Source organism: Egretta garzetta, unplaced genomic scaffold (assembly GCF_000687185.1).
Source record: "Egretta garzetta isolate BGI_Z169 unplaced genomic scaffold, ASM68718v1 scaffold114, whole genome shotgun sequence".
Lineage (NCBI taxonomy): Eukaryota > Metazoa > Chordata > Aves > Pelecaniformes > Ardeidae > Egretta > Egretta garzetta.
In genome coordinates, this window is record NW_009259317.1 from 645,724 (window position 1) to 663,129 (window position 17,406).

Here is a 17,406-nt window from a genome sequence, read left to right on the forward strand (position 1 = left end):
ACACGAAGAGGCTATTTTTTTCTGGCCTGTACTGGTATTGCAAAGAGAAGGAAAAAAATAAGGTGCAATTTTTAATCTTTTAGGTTACACTGTTTTTACGTAGGAATACGTGCAAAGCATAAAGGAGGTAAGCACAGCTTTATATAACTTAATGTTTTGAGTTATAGAAGAAAGTAATTTCAGGATAAGAATTATATTCTTAAATCAAGATGGGAAACACTGTAACTGTCCTGAGCCATATTTAGGCAACAGAACCAGCAAAAGCCGTAAGATGAGAAAAGCCAGTGCAGTTCAGCCTTGGTTTTCAAATACATTCTGTACATTTATGGAGACAGACTTGAACGAGTTGAATTTGGGGTGGTTTTTTTGGCTGACTCAAAGGTGACTTATCTTTGATAATTATAGTAACGTAGTTCAATGCAGTAGTAAAACGATATAGTTCATTATATTGCGTGTACGTATATATAGATATATAACAAAGTTCATTGTAGTAATACAATTCAATACATTCAATTCTTTTTCTTCTGAAGCGGAAACAGCACTCCTTCATACAGATACAGTTGAAACAGCCTCACAAAAGGAAGGACATACCTGGTATTTCTACTTGAAGCAAAGAAAGGAGTTTCAAAATAAAAATGGGTATCCAACATAGTGCATCAGTAAACACAATGAAGAAAAAACGTTTAGCAAGGATCATCTCTTTTTTAATATGATTCCGAATTTCTGTAGCTGTAATAGCTGTTTGGTGAACGCTGTAGAACATACTCCCGTAGGAAAACACAATGATGATGAAAGCTGCCAAGTTTACACCTGTTTAAGAAGTTAAAGTTAGTTATAATTTAACAGCATAATGGCAATTCCACATCACCTATTTGTAGGCTGGTAGTAAAGAAAATGTTTCATCTAAACTACTGGTCCCATAGAATTAAGCAGCCAGGAGATCTGAGTCTGTCTTCAGATGAACACTGAATTTTCAGCTCTACTCAGATACTTATTTCATTCATTGTCACCTGATAAATGGCTGCCATCTGATCCAAATGACGTAGTTCTCCTCCTGGTCTTATCATTGCTCTACTTCCCTGACAAAGTCTATTAATTCAGGAACTTAATGGTCATTAATTTCTTTCTATTTTCTCAGCCCTTCATGCATTTTAAGATACGTAGGTATCTATCTAATATAGCAAAATATTCAGGCTGGAAAAAATCTGTAAGTGCTTACTGGGACATCTAAATAAGAGGTGTGAACATCACAGGAAAGCTATCTTATTTGTTTGAAAATTAAGTTCTCTTGCAGCTCTAATTATTTATAAGGAAGAAAGGCAACTTACCTAAAAAAATGACAACAGAATAAATCTGACTTGCTGAACTTTCTGATTGTTCTGAGTGAAGAGGAAAACAGACGCCGTTGGTGCCGTAGTAGTTCCTGAAAAATTCCTTATTGCTCAGCGGGATAAAAGCAACTGCAAACCCAATTATCCAGATAAGAACCAAAATGGAAATTGTCCTGCATTTTCTGGGCTTCAAACACCTAAAAGGATAAACTATGCAGATGTATTTTTCCAAAGTCAGGTAAGTCAACAGTAAGACCGACACCTCTGTAGACAGAATAGCCAGCGATCCCACCAGCTGACAATGAGTACTGTCCATCCACAACTGAGCGTGCTTGTTGTATTCTCCGCGATATTTAAGATCAAAAGCTCCAATCACAAATAAATATATTCCCATCAGACAGTCAGCACCTGTGGGCACAGTGCTTAACATCATTATTTACACATCTGAATTTCCCGTTCTCTGTGTATAGGTATATTGGAGAGCAGACATACACACGTATATATATGAGTACAAATTTAGAAGTCAGCTAATATACAAGTATAAAAAAAATCAATATTATAGTTAGAATGCTATTGTGAATTACAATTAAGGCAGTATAATTCAGTTCTATTATTTTTTTTTTTTTTTAAATTTTCATTTGGACCGGCAGTCTGTGTTTCATCCCTGTTTCCAACCTGATTTTTTGAAGCTCAGATAAAATTGGTTTGCAAGTAGAAAAAGATATGGCTCCATTTATAGAATTATTCTTGCAACCTGTTTTTTATCAGGTCTCATTCCTTTTGATATTGACACTTGGCTTAAGCTAATTTGCTCTGAGCAGGGCATCTGCTGGATTCAGAGTTAGTTTCGGTTTGTCCAGCTTATGCTAGTTCAAAACTGACATGCACAGTCTTCTAAGACCAGTAAGTGAAGAGGAGCTGTCAAACATAGAGCCGAAGGCTTCTCGGGTGTTTTGCCTGGAAGTTTTGTGTGGTGTTTAGACTGTTCCCATGAATAAACAACAAAGTTTCAAAATCACTGACATGCTGTATTTACAAATGTTGCGATCATTTAATACACTGTTGACAATTACCTTTCAAAATGCAACTAATTACGTCTGTGCGCTCCCTGTAGACTCTCCTGTACTGAGGCAGGGTACTTGAGATTATGGCAACTGTACTGCCAAATAGTTTGTCCATAAACCTGTCTTGCTTTTAGGACTAAAATAAGAAAACCCCTAATTCTTAATACCGGGGAGCTAGGAGGGATTAATTTTCTATACTTGCATAAGCAACCTTTTGCTCAAGCAGAAAACAACGGTCTTGAACACAAATGTTTACGCACACAAATTGCTATTTACTCAAAAATGCATAGTAAGACTTAGGTTTATGTGCCTTTGAAAAATTTGGAATTGTATTTCTACTTGCTGAAGAAAGTGGGTATTTGACACAAAACCTGCAGCATTAAAATCAAACATGAAACCTTTGGAATTTATCCGCTGCCAGAGAGACCTCCTGGTGCATAAGGTACAGCATTTTGTATTGCCATTTGCAACAGCATGAAAGTTCAGTTGATCCAGCACTGGAAATGTGTCACTATATTGTAAAAACAAATATCATCCACACCATGAGGAGCTTAAAACAATATTCTTTTACTTTTACACAAGGAGTACTCACAGCAGAGAGACATTATTGAGATGGCATGGAGCTTATTCTCTGATCTGATGTAAGGCCTCATGCAGATAACAAAAATGTTTCCAAAGCAGGTGATGGCAGATACAACCCAGACAAACACTCTCTGTATGATGCTAGCTAAAAGATTCTCAAGGGATGAAATCCCATCTGTATTGGGCTTACAGCTGCGCACGTGAGGGGCATATCCACAGTACTGGAATTTCTTAAAATATCTGGTTGTGAGAAAGAAAAACAGATTAGAGGTAGTTCTAGTTTGGTTGCCAGAATATCAAAACTCCCTAGTAACTACTCAGGAAACGTTTTCTGAAAGAAGAAAAATTAATTAAAAACTGTCAGATTTGACAACTGCTCACATGCCACTTCTCATACACTTTTGTTTTTAGTTATTCAGCATTCTGTAAATTGTAAAATTCAGACCAAAGAAAGCAAACTGGAATAATCTACTTAGAATCATAGAATCATTTAGGTTGGAAAAGACCCTTAAGACCATCAAGTCCAACTGTTAACCTAACACTGCCATCCCACCACTAAACCATGTCCCTAAGCACCTCGTCTGCCCATCTTTTAAATGCTTCCAGGGATGGGGACTCAACCATTCCAATGCTTGACAACCCTTCCAGTGAAGAAATTTTTCCTAATATCCAATCTAAACCAATCCTGGCGAAACTTGCGTTACTTACATGTGGGAAAGGTTTCTCAGGGGTCTGAACATTCTTCTCTGGATGTTTGCAATTTTTATGCCCTCCAAGCTGCTGTAAACAACATACTCTCAATAAAAGACAATAGAAACTCAGTAGTGAAAGAACAAACTTTACCAGCATTTCATTGTGTTTCTATGATTATATGTAACTAGAGATGAACTTTAATTGCATCTACTCTGTCATCCCTTTGAAACTTGAACAGAGAGTCTGCATAGAAGCTAAAGTGGAATAAAATGAATTGCATTTAATTCTAATAACCTTGCTGTTCTTCCAAAATGACGAAGGCGGCACTTCTAGTGCTCTCAGCAGTGCAACCTCCGATTATTATGTTGCCCTGCCAAAGTATTGTTCTACTGATGTTCTTTCATCATCTCTGAGAAAATAGCAACTTGTTCCAATAGTAATATTTTACATGTCTCTTCTGTTTTTTATCTTAGGGAGTGCTTTACTAGACAAACAGACCACTGCAGGAATTCAGTCTTCATTGTGCCAGGAGCAGCAGGAAGCTGGGACACAGGACACGGCACATAAAGGACAATGCTGGCTTTCTTGTGACACATAGATGGGATTTCTTATTTTATTTTTTTTTTTTAATGTATTGGAAACAGCACTATTATTTCCCCTGCAGTGCTAGATCAGTGAAGTGTCACTGTGTAAGTTGTTCTTTTAGAACTTCAGTTTCTGCATTCTTCTAGTCCATCCCATCCATCAGTTAGATGCACAACGTGTCTTCTAAATTGCAACCTGTCAGAGGTCTTTGGTCCTTCTTGTGGGGAACCTTATTTGAATTCACCATTCAATACTTTGAGCATGATATTCCCATGAATTCTGAGCACATTTAGGCAAAAGTGGAGAAAGGTGTCAGTCTTACTGGTCAGTTGCTTTGGGCTGGTGAGCAGTTTTGCTAGGAGACAAGAATAAAGCCCCAAATATGGAAACTTCTTAGTTTTGTTTAAGCACTGCAATGAATCCTGGGGTGTGCTTTCCCCAGCTATTATTACTATTTTGAACCAGAATAGTGGCAACTCGTGGTCTAAAAACTGAGTGCTGAAACATACTGTTTCCTATAGATCTATCTCAAGATTTAACAACTATCTCAACTTAAAAATATAGGTTGTGTTCAGTCCATTGCATGAGTTCTTCGGTGTTACATAATGGATAAAATATATGTTGTAGCCTGACTCTTAGGGAAGTAATTAATTACTCTTTTCTGTGCTCAGCTGTTTAATGAAATTTGTACAGATTTAGTATTTTCAGGTCATTAGCCATTTACCAAATTTAGTTGAATTTGGCCACTGGATTCCAAATCACTGTGAGGAAGCAGGACTGGCCAGCAAAGGCACCTGCACTGCTGGCTACAGCTCAGGGCTCAAATCACAAACTTCTATTATGCTCCTGCCCAAGGAAACATCTCTCTTTGGATCTCCACAACCACTTTGAAATGATGACCAACAAGAACGAGTGCTATGCTCTACCAAGCTGGTTACTGCAGACATGCAGCAGCCTGTGAAAATGTACTTAAACCTACTGCAAGATATTTTCAGAATTGCAAGACTGTCACTGCACAATTGCACAGTTTTAGGAAGAGCCCTGCTGGCAGAATTCAAGCTAGAGCTGCTGTGTTAGTGCACCCACAAAAACTCCCCCTAAACTCTTCAAAAAGATTTGTAAAAGTCCCACCTCTCTCTGACACTGGAGCTGAATCATACTTGGCTTATATTGTTCTTTTCATGTTGTTAGCAGTAGATTCTGTAAGAGCAGAAATATGTCCCCAAACTTGTACATATACCAAATTCCTTCATAATTCCTGTCTTTACTCATCCTAATGGTACCTGCCCATGGCATTAATAGCCCCAACTAGACCTTGCATGACCCTTAAATCTTGTGAACAAATTGTGCAAGGTCAAATGAGGGTTGCATTAATCTTGTTCTGTAATAGCAGAAAGGACAATGTCCTTTTCTAAGCTAAATTTACGATCTCTTTTTGTTGGAAAAATTTCCATTATGAAACTGATATTTTCAGGCAGGAAAATCTGAGTATTCCTAGTAAATATTTTCCAGGCTCAAATTGTTGAGGATCATCAACGTAACTATAAACTGTTTCAAGGGCAATTTCTTATAGAACGTACTCTGGACTGTGCCCTTCTGAAGGAGATGTGCCTAATCACAAAGGAAACATAGCTAAAATATAAAAACTTGATACTTACAGAGATTTGAGTTTAATTAGAAAATCAAACTGGTCTATTTGTATTTTCTTGATTGGGTTGTAAGAAAGGTTCCTGTAAATACAACATAGGCATAAGTAACTTTGTAAATCTTCCTTAAGGCTTGTTCCAAAGACAAACTACATAATCCATTTGCTTTTCCAGTCCTGTAGGAAGGACTTGGACAATTGGCAGCTCCAGCTGCAAATGGTAACATTCACTTAGTTATCCAGCTTGCTAGGCCAGTGGAAAGAGTAGTTAGATGCTTCACATACGTGCTATTGCCACACACACACACGCAGCTGTCCACCCCCCAGCCTGATGCTTAAAGGTTTTGACTATAGAAATATTTAGTTATTAAACTTCCAGGAGTTGTTTTTCAAGCAAAAGAACCTGGCTGAACTGTGTGCATTTAGAAATAAATTACAATTGATTTTGCTATTTGCTAAAACCTATTTTTCTGTAATAATTTGTGTGAGTTCAAGAAGAGACAGAGGCAGTGGAATGTAAAAACAGACATTAGCATTAGATGCTATCACTCTGTGCAAGAGTGTTTCTAGGTACATCCCCTTTTTCTTCTCCCTGTAACTTTTCCTTATGTTTTCATTTTGATATTGTAACTAAAATGTGCAAACTCAATAAATGCAGCTGTACACACTTGGTTGCCTCAATGTATTGTGATGGATCCCAAGGATGCTGGAAAAGCACAAAAAGAAGTTATTCCACATACTACCTCCTCTCCTCCGGAGAGGTCTTCAATTTTGTGACTCGCGCCTCTCTCAGATTATGCCAGAAAGATTGGGACTTCCCAGCAGCAGCGTTTGAGAATTAGCCTATTTATGTGTTGTGGGAAAAAGAGAGAATGTCTTTCTAGTCAATACCTTTCCGGTATAATACCTCATGCTTTTTTGGAACTCCTTCAGAGGAAAAAACCAGTTGCAAACAAGGCATCCGTATGATGCTCTTACATGTTTATAATCTATTTTTAGAGCCAAATCCTGATACCACATTAAACATTTCCATCGAATTTTTAATTTCTCATGATATAGCTAGCATAGTTCATTTTGTATATACTAACAAGATCCAGAAAAAGGTAGAATTTGAACTCGCTATCTTTTGGGACACAAAAATGCACATCTTTTACAAAACTATTCTGGGCAAAATCTTATATAGAATTACTTTTGGGGTAAGTATTTTTTAGGCAGGGCTTAAATGACACATACAAACAAATGTGTTCTTTTCTTTCCCAGCATTCATAATTGAAAGCATCATCTCAAATGAGTAATATACAGTTATATATAATAATAATCAAGAATCCTTACAGTTGTGAAAGCTCCTTTAGATCCTTAAATATGTATGGAGGAAGTGATTCAATCTTGTTGCTAGCCAAATCTCTGCAGAAACAGCCACAGGTAGGATACAGTAAGTTCTTACTAGGATCAGTGATTTTACTGAACAGCTTTGCAATTTCAAGACACACAGTTTTATTCTATTTGCCAGATAGGATATTATTTACTACATAGGCTATCAGCAACTTGGAGTGTAAAAGAATGCTGTTAAAAGAATATGGGAAGCTAGATCCATCAGATCTCTCTTTGTCTGGTTAGTTCAGGTATGCCATTAGATACATAATTTATTTTTTTTTTATTCACATCACAAAGAAAGTAAAATACCCTTAACTTGGGTTTTAGGAGCTTGGAAATAAATTAAACATATTGTTTCATTATGGGAATTCTTTCACATGGGCTAACCAGCATATCCTTCCCTTAGTTCTTCTCTCTACCTTGCTCTTTATTTTCACTAAAAATAAATCCTAATAACTGTGGACAGAGGAGTAAAGGTCACACGCACGTAGACTGTGGTGATGTAAGATTAATTAATATTATTCTATTCAGGGAACATAATGCTCTCATGAGCAAAAACTCCAATATCATTGATACAGAGAATGTATCGACTCCTTCTTCCCTGTTAAATATATAGAAAAAACCCTGAGGATGGGTGATGTCTCGAGAGCAGTTACATGAAACAGAATTTATGATAAATGACATTTGCAATGTAAACTATAAAACTTTGTGACTTGAAGTACAAGTAAGAGAAGAAATCAACTCACAATTCATCTAACATCTGGAGAGAAGAAAAGCTGTTTTCATTTAAAGAGCTGATTTTATTTCGTCTCATCACCCTGAAAGAATAAAACAAACTTATGTTGCTGCTTCTTGACATCTGTTTAGTTTTGGAGAAAATTTTTTATGAACTTTAAAAATTGTCTCTTCTCTGCATCTTCAAATATTTGCCCAATTCTGTTAACAAACTAATTGGATCTAGAAGCTTACCATTTGGTAAATGGCCTTTGTTGCCTATACATGCATGTATTTGTGCGCATATATATGCATAGGAGGCCTGCATGAATTGGCTGACTGCAGGAGGAAGATTAAGTGGGCTGGAAGGCATGCGACCTAACTGCATCTTGGGCACAGGCACCCGGCCGTGCAGCCTTTCCTTCACTCCCGGTTCACCTGCCACTGAGCCCGCTCCTTAAATGAACAACCTGGATTTTAAAAGCAAAGAGAAAGCCGAAAATATGGGTACTGCAGAAGAGTTAAAAATTGAAAATGGCAGGTACCACAGAGCATACCAATCTAGCAAAAGGTTGAAGAGTTTTCCTGAAGATGATTACATCACCACCAAAGAAACTTTGGGGAAAACTCTAAAATTTCTGAGCCAGCCCACCAACCAGCCAATCAAACTCTTTAAAATGAAGAAACAAGCTATATGTTTTGTATGTTTGCTGCTTTTTATTATGAGATTTTTGCCTCCTAGACATTTTCTAAATCTTAGTATCAGTCATAATTGCTTCATACAGTTGCATATATCAATGCGGTACTTGCTCTAAATGTAAACAGTGGTTATTCTGTATGGCGCCCATCTAAACCCAAGCATTTTAATTTAACCTCCTTGAGATCTAAATAACCATGACACTCAGGAAACTTTTATATGAGCTGCAATGAATCAGTTGACTGTTCGGCACAAGCCGATCTCGCTCTGGCTGGCCAGCATATCTTGCTACTTACAGCACGGTTAGAGTGTTGCAGGAGAGGAAAGTGGCATTTCTTACATGATGAATATGGTTGCCTTCGAGGTCTCTGGGATATAAAAACAAAACACCGATCACTGAAAATAAACTGAGGTAGTTATTCTAAGGTAATTAAAGATAAATTCTACCAGGACTTCATGACCGCCCAGGGGGGAGTGGGAACCAGACATCCGATTTTTCTGCACACCCAGTTGATGACTTCAGGTCACCAACCCTGAGGTCACCCAGCAGGCGCTCTGCAAGATCCAGCGCCCCGTTAGAAAAAGTGTCATTGAAGCGCCATACAAAGATAACAAAATAATATTTTTCTAGTGAAACAAGGTAGACTTACAGCCAGTTTAGTCTTGGCATGTATTGGCACAGAGGTTTATCAGGCAAACGAGCAAGAGAATTATTCATCATCTCTCTGGAAAAAAAAAAAAGTATAGCTGGCTATATTTGCCAAAAATATATTATAGAAAAAAAATCATGTCTCTTATGTTTGTACTTTTGAAAAAAAGACAGTCAAAGCTTGATTAATTTCTCATAGTCTTGGAGGTAGTATTATTTTCTTTATTGGCACAGAGGTTTATCAGGCAAACGAGCAAGAGAATTATTCATCATCTCTCTGGAAAAAAAAAAAAGTATAGCTGGCTATATTTGCCAAAAATATATTATAGAAAAAAAATCGTCTCTTATGTTTGTACTTTTGAAAAAAAGACAGTCAAAGCTTGATTAATTTCTCATAGTCTTGGAGGTAGTATTATTTTCTTTAAAATTCTACATATTTTCCCTATGGCATTCTGCAGAGCAGTATTTTATGCTTAAGTTGTTAACTACCAGGTAAAGGAAAGACGTTCACTGCTTTTTTAAATAAAACACAGCAAGTCAACACAAATATTTTGGCTGCTCTGTCCTGACACGTAACTTCCATTGGTGAATGGAGGGAATGGGAGATGGAGGGAGGTTTCCCTCTGGGCTGCAAGGGAAGGGCGTCCCTTGTGTGTGGGTCTGGAAAGGGCAGCTGCAGGTTATGGTCAGGGTCCCAGGGAGGGAGGCCAGGCTGCTGCTGGGGGGTAGGAGCTATGGGACCCCCGCCTCCCACCCCGTGGCTCTGGAGGACAACTGGCTCCCATTGCTGCAGCAGCCATGTCCTTGCCCCCTCAGTGATGTTGCCTTTTTCCCTTTTTTCCCACCCATCTCCCTATACTTTTCCAGACACTGCATGTCCGCTGCTGCCAAAATCCTCCTACTCCAGCACATCTTACCTGGGGGTAAGAAAAAGCCGCAGGTGTACTGCCAGCACCCCGTGGCGAGCAAGGAGAGTCATCATAAAAAGGTTTTTTTAATCTATCTGTCCTTTTCAGTGATGTTGCCTTTTTCCCTTTTTTCCCACCCATCTCCCTATACTTTTCCAGACACTGCATGTCCGCTGCTGCCAAAATCCTCCTACTCCAGCACATCTTACCTGGGGGTAAGAAAAAGCCGCAGGTGTACTGCCAGCACCCCGTGGCGAGCAAGGAGAGTCATCATAAAAAGGTTTTTTTAATCTATCTGTCCTTTCCGTTCTGCTCTTTTAAATAACACTTTTGGTTCTTATTCAATACTTACAGAAGAATAAGTGATTTGAGTCCATAAAATGTTAATGGAGAGATCCGATTTATCCTATTATTTTCAATTATCCTATAAATTACAGCAAAACTTGTATCAGTTTTATAATGTCTTCAGTCTTAAATTGAACAGATGATAAGAAGTAACATACTTTGAAGTGGATTTCTTTACATGTGCATTCAAACTACTTAAAAAATTAATGCATTACTCCTTAGCAGGTCAGGGTATTCAATGAATTAAATTAAATTCTTCTGGAAGGAAATTAAGTAATTACTTTCAACTTAGAAAAAAGTTTTTCTTGTGAGTTTTTAAAATTCTTTGATCAAGACACTTTGAATGGATTCCTTGTGAAAGTAAAGCAGCACCACATAACCACGTTTCATGGCAATCCAGCAGTTCCAAACACACAGAGAAACGTTAGTCATGCTATTATTTGCTTATTTTTGATAACTTTACTGAGTCAAAACAATACTTCATTTTCATCTGTCTGAAAAGCAGCAATAAACCAAAATTTCAGATTATGACAGTTATTTTGTTCGGGACATTTCCAGCACTATTTACAGGGAAGGACCTGTCCAAAAAATTCTCTTTCAGCTGTTTGATAGTATCCGAGTTATTTCATGTATTAATTTGTAACAAGCAATTACTAATAAATGTTATTTAGTATTGTAAAAGTCATCAGTCATTGGAGCCATTAAGGCCCAAGAACTAATTTCAGTTCTCACCAAAGTCAGCTGGATTTTTACCTCCCACAGTGTAACAGGAGTTCCTTAATTATTCTCTCATATAAAGTACTACTGCGTGAAAAAGTGAAAGTAATCAAAATATTTCTTTCTCTTGCTTTAATTATTCCTTGAGAAAATTAATATACAAATAAGAAAACAACATACAGCCATTCAAGTTTGTGGAGATCTTCAAAGACACCAGGCTTCAAACTGGTTAACTTGTTGTTACTCAGGTATCTGAAACATGACCAATAAAAGATAAACAAAGGGAATGATTAATTAGCATCAGGTGCATGAAAATGAGTTTTAAGATTTTTCCTTCATAATTTAGCAGAATACTGCTAAAATTTTTTCATAATTATCATTTTTGATTATGGCAATTTTCCTGTCCTTCTCTGAGAACAAGGTGGGACTCTCCATAGTGAGGACTTCTGGGACAATTATGTAGGACGTTTTGTCTTATCTACAAGAAAACACAGCAAGCTAAATATTTCCACTGTGTCATAGTTTAGGCCCTTTCCAGTTTCCTTCTGTGGATTGATTCATTCCATGAATGTTCTCAGGATCCCGTTCAGTCTTGGCTAAGGACGTTAGTCAAATGTAGATACCAGAATCATGGAAAAAGAAGGCTTGAGAAATGAAGGGGGGGAGGGTGTGTATGATAAATGGTCTGGGAAGGTGGTAACAGCAGCTATAATAACAACTAAGCAACCACACTCGTGATGGAAAAAGGAGAGATACAATATTTTTAAAAAGTTTCCTCTTAAAAACACTGCAGAAATGAAAAGCTGAACTGAACACCACAGTTTGTCTATCATGTCTTTCACTGAGCATTTTGGTTAAAAGTTAGAAGCATCTTTCAAAAAGCTGCTGCAAAATAAAGAAAATAGTGTTCTTTTCATTACTGACACTGGTTACTTTGGTTTGCTTCTGTAAACCAAACTACAACATTAAAGAGTTTTGACTCACCACAAGCTCTTGCTTTTTTTTTTTTTTTTTTTTTCCATTCTTTCTGACTTTATGCAGGTAACTACCATACTCTCTTCTTCCGTTCTGCAGATTTGGGGAAGAGGAGTAATGTATAGACCCCACTTGTATTTTCCAAGTATTGCCCTGTCAGGCAAACTTGCACAGGTAGCTCTTAATCTATCTTTGCTTTCTTAATCCAACTGTTGAGTTAAAGACTTGGACCATTTTGCAACTTCCTAACATTGAAACAAATAAGAGTGAGCCATCCAACAGTGACTCTCGGAGCTCTTCTCATTGCTCTTTACTTCAGTATTCAAAAAGCAATACTTACAGTTTTGTCAGGTTGTATAAACCTTTGAAAGCACGTTCAGACACAGCTCTGATTTTATTATTCTGAAGATACCTATGAAGACACAGCAACAACAACGATCAATCCCCTAAGCACGCAAAGTCAAAGCAAGCATAAATAACCAATTAAAATCTATCAGCTAAACTGAACATCTGTGTGGTGTGGTACTTGAAAAGAAGCTGTCAAACTTGTTACATCTTAAGCTTGACAATACCCATCTCACAGCTTTCATTGCAAAGACTGCAAAGGTGTTTTAAAAGAAATACCTCCCCTTCCCAGCAGCATCACAAAACTCATTCAAAGGGACGCTTGGTTTGCCTGAGATGAACAACAAAGTGGTTGTACGCAACCTCCTGTTTTAGGTCCTACCCTTGCAGTTCTCACCCGGGTGACCTGATCTGAATGTTTAGCCAGAACCCTGCTACAAGCAACAAAATTTTGCATGGCAAACGTCAAATTATCATGTGTTTTTGAATTTTCTGTCTATAGTATCAGAGAATTTTCAAAATGCTGCACTTTTAAGATAATATAGTAAAAATGTAAACCGAATCCTACTGATTTTCTATAAACTAAAGAATATTGTTTTTCTCCTTCTGTATTTCTTTATCTACTTTGATGAAACAATAAGTTCAAAAATATTATCAACTGCAAATGTTAAATCATTTTCAAAATAATCTTGAAGTATTATAGGGTTATTTGCTGAGTAATATTTATATATAAATCCTTTTGATTAAATTACAGTTAATAAAGCACCCAGTTGCCTTCCTGTTAAAAAGCAGTAAGAAACCTGATACTGGCTTTTACAAAATGGGTTTGTGTCAAACGTTGCTCAAGACCCTTCTGAAAATGTACAGTTATCGATCAGAAACATGTGAAATTAATATTAGGAACAAGTGGTTTGTACAGACAGATGTGGATGTATTTCTTTTAACGAAAACGTACCTTTTCAAGGTAACAAAGGCACTTAGCTTTGTGAGCACAAGATGGTGCTGCAGCACAGCACCCTTTCCATAAGTTGTGCTCCAGTAAGTTTTCTAGGAATGTGAAGTGCCTTGATTTGGTGACACAGGAGCCCTGCTCTAGACTTTTGCATTTAATTCTGAATTTCACTAATTCTATATAACGCAAACTTGTCAAAGGCTACAACCTTGGAACAACATATAGGTTACTTATCATAAAACATAACGCAATATTGTGTTGCCATAACAATTTGACTAGATGGGGCATTGTCAAATTGGTACCAGACATTATTAGGAGTAAAACCAAATGCCACGTGAGTGAGCTTCCCATGACAATGAGAAGTTTAAGTTTCCAAACTTTTGTTTTGCAGACTAAATGGATCAAGTTACTGGATCAAATGAATAAATGGAGAATAAATGGATCAAATTTCATTTGGCATCTTACTGTTCATTATAAATGTAACTTCCTTCAGACAGAATGAAAGTTTAGCATTTTTCTGGTATAAAATGGTCAATATAAAAAAATTAAATATGCAGAAATTATGGTTTTGCAAAAAGAGAGATGTCAAATTAAGCTATTTGAGCCAAACAGGTTACACAATTAGATGAGGTACTGAAGGGTAAGACAAGACAGAATTTTGACTATAAACTGAGTGTTGTCACTTAGATGTTAAGCTCTGTGTGTGTGTGTGTGTGTGTGTGTATGTGAGAGGGAGAGGATGAATATTTAAGACAACAAATAGATATTTTAAGTTGAAGCACTCCCTTACAGATTTTTAAGGTCTTGGTATTTCTTGAAAATATCAGCAGAAAGTTTCCTTAGCAGATTCCTCTGAAGAGACCTGTAGGAACGAAGGCAAACAGTAAAACCACTCTCCCAGCTTCCTACAGTGCTGCCACTTTTGTTATTCAATAAGAGCAGCTTTCACACTGCTAAATAATAAAAGCAACACGAAAGCATCTGAATATGCTACCTGAAAGCATCTGAATATTTGTACCTATTTAAGCAGTAAGGCAAATACTTTATCATCAAAAAATATTCTTCCAGAGCAACTGACAAAATAATAGTTAAATCTAAGAGTTAAAAAGTCCCGAGTACAAACTAAACCACAGATTTATTTCAAGCCTCAAATGCCTACAGAGTTTATTTCCCAGGGCAAGTGCCCCTGTGTCCCCATCTCCATCGGGCACCAACTCAAGTGTCCTGACAAGAACAAAAGTGGGTCAGGGCCTGGTTGGATTAGAAGAGAGTCCATCCCAAAAGCCAGCTGAACTGACTCACTGCTTTTTCTTAAGCTAGAAGTGAGCCATTATTTTTGAAGTCTTTGTTGACCCTGAGGCAACAGCCAGTTTAAATGTATCTTTAAATGTACATTCTGCATCAATCTTTGTTATGAAGTATTGTGGTATTTGAACACAGGCCCAACAAGGAGAACCTCAGCCACACCTGAGCACAAACCGGTGCTCAGGTAAGGACACCTGGTGCTGTTCTCTGCACCACACCGAAAATAGCCTCTCAAACAGCGATGTGCGAACTAAAAGCAGTATCAACCATTCCCTGTTCTCTGCAAAATAATTTGGCTTACACATATGTATCTGTATGATGACCCAGCCCAGATTAAATCCTTTTAAATAATGGCATATTCACAGACATCAAATAAGAAGTAAAAAGATCTGCTCAAGCAGGTAGTTCCACTGAGTTCAAGGTTATGGACTTTTTTGGCAGGAATATAGACTGGGAATATTGGCAGGATCACAGAATAATAAAAAGGTCCTAAGCATTGTGTCTTAAAAGGAAAGGTTTCCTCTGAAGATTTCTTCAGATTTGCTGAAACCGCTGCTAGCTCAAGTCACTGTTACAAACATGAAACGTTCACTTCACACGGAGTTTTTTAGTGCCTTTTCTCTCCTTTTATGCAGGGAAAATCTGTACTTAAAACATTAAAGGACTTGTCAGCAGAGAGACACTACGCTTTCACAAGCACCAGCTGAGCCAACTGGTCATAATTATAAGGCTGTAGTTGTGAAAAGGTCAGAGGATTGATAGCCAAGCCTGAAGAGAGCAAGGGACCACTTTTCTGCTCTACTTACATTATGGTTATGTTTGAAGAGACGGACGGGACAGCACGCAACTTGACAGCGTCGCAGAAGATCTCCAGCCCCCGGCAGATACACTCTGCTGGCACAGCAGCAGCCACTGCGCGAAAACAAGAATGTGGTTATGGCACGTTGGGTGGGTGGTGTGATGGGACAGGGAGAAAAGAAATATGGTGTAAAAGAACAGTGGGCACAAAGACAGACGTACCAGGCGGTCTTAAAGTGAAACTGAGGCACACGTTTTTATGTAATTGATTTAGACCTGGGAAGACCCTAACAGTAAAGGGACACAAGAAATTGTTACCTCCCTGACCTCTGTGAAAGAGTTTGTAAAAGTTCTTGAGCTTTGGGCTTGATACACGGGGAATCTGGCATGGTAGCGGGTTTTCAGATTTTTTTGTGGCTCGTTTTTAGATTGTTCAGTCCTCTTATATTTACTAGAACGAGCACAATTCTGTCCATGTGAAAATGGGATAAAAATGGGTCAGGAAGTCTTTGCTCCTTTCCCCCCGTCCCCACCTCTGTGCTTTAGGTTAGTGCTCACAGTGGACAGCAGTGTCAGAAAATCTCTATGAAAGGACAAATGCTCGGAGAAGTGGAGGGCGTTTGCAAGGATCATTTGATGTATGATGAAGGGAATTTGGAGGAATGTTGCCTTCATTTCACTCCTAAAGATGTGTCTTTCATGGTCATTCTAGCTATGTTAATATATTCAGCTATACATTTATATTGCCCTCCTAACTGGCATATGTTTGACACTTACAGAAAATGAATCATCCTTAGTGGAACTGAAATTAGCTTCAATGCTTTGTTCATCTGAGACATTAATTCTGTTTTACTATAAATGAAACTGCACTATATTTCTCTTTCTGATAAGCACGTTTGCTATGTATTTCTTTCTAGGAATCATCAGTAATAATCACCCAAATTATATCTGTAATTACTTACAGCACTCAGATGTCTTTGTCTGAAATGCATACAGAGATTTCAGTTTATTGTATTTGTCCTTTGTATAATGTTTGTCAAACTGCAGAGACCATCCATTGTTGTCTTCTAATAAAAAAAAACACAAATAGAAGACACATTAGGACAGAAATTTAGTTGCATCATTTTTTTTTTGCCTCAATAGCATGATTTTTCCAGAACATTTCATAGGCCATTAGATGACCTTATCTTTATACAGCTGCCTAATCACAGGTAGGTACGGAGATTATGAGCCCCACAGGAGGAACAGCTTCAACAACAACATTTTCTGTGACAGTTGCACTGAAAAGCTGTCATTTTTCACTTCAGAACTTTCTGGTAACGTAATAGTATAAAAATGAGAGGCAACCATATTTTCCTACCTCCTTAAATGTGCGGGTTTGTCACTTTGTCCAGGAAAGCTCAGATGGTTACTACATCTCTGACCACTTTCAGAGGGCTGTCTCACACTATCACAGCCTATAATTTCTTTCCTGAAAATCTAGATGAAGGCCAAATGAGCAGTGCTTTTCAAGAGAATGGGTGACGTGGTGCAACACATTCAAGTCAGTATGTTTAAGTTACGCTTGATATGCACCTTCTTAAACAAAAGCATTATTCCATATTACCAGTTTGGTCACTGCACATAGATGTACTGGAACAGAGTGGATTATGGCCACAAAGGCAAAAATTGGAGAGCAGATCTTTCAGTCCCTTCCCACAAATGGGGATTTCCAGATATGGTGGTGC

General features: G+C 37.7%; 1 protein-coding gene across 1 annotated transcript in view; it reads right to left on the reverse strand.

Moving 5' to 3' along the window:
* Positions 1-17,406, reverse strand: part of RXFP1 (relaxin family peptide receptor 1) — a 48,973-nt gene that overhangs the window by 1,244 nt on the left and 30,323 nt on the right. The window contains exons 4-18 of the mRNA XM_035892033.1: positions 16,642-16,746; positions 15,688-15,793; positions 14,367-14,438; positions 12,620-12,691; positions 11,485-11,556; positions 10,595-10,666; positions 9,336-9,410; positions 8,982-9,053; positions 8,021-8,092; positions 7,233-7,304; positions 5,914-5,985; positions 3,686-3,757; positions 2,988-3,217; positions 1,329-1,739; positions 592-810 (exon numbers count right to left, since the gene is read on the reverse strand). Of these exons, the coding sequence (XP_035747926.1) occupies positions 592-810; positions 1,329-1,739; positions 2,988-3,217; positions 3,686-3,757; positions 5,914-5,985; positions 7,233-7,304; positions 8,021-8,092; positions 8,982-9,053; positions 9,336-9,410; positions 10,595-10,666; positions 11,485-11,556; positions 12,620-12,691; positions 14,367-14,438; positions 15,688-15,793; positions 16,642-16,746 (1,794 nt within the window). The remainder of the gene's footprint in view (positions 1-591; positions 811-1,328; positions 1,740-2,987; positions 3,218-3,685; positions 3,758-5,913; positions 5,986-7,232; positions 7,305-8,020; positions 8,093-8,981; positions 9,054-9,335; positions 9,411-10,594; positions 10,667-11,484; positions 11,557-12,619; positions 12,692-14,366; positions 14,439-15,687; positions 15,794-16,641; positions 16,747-17,406) is intronic.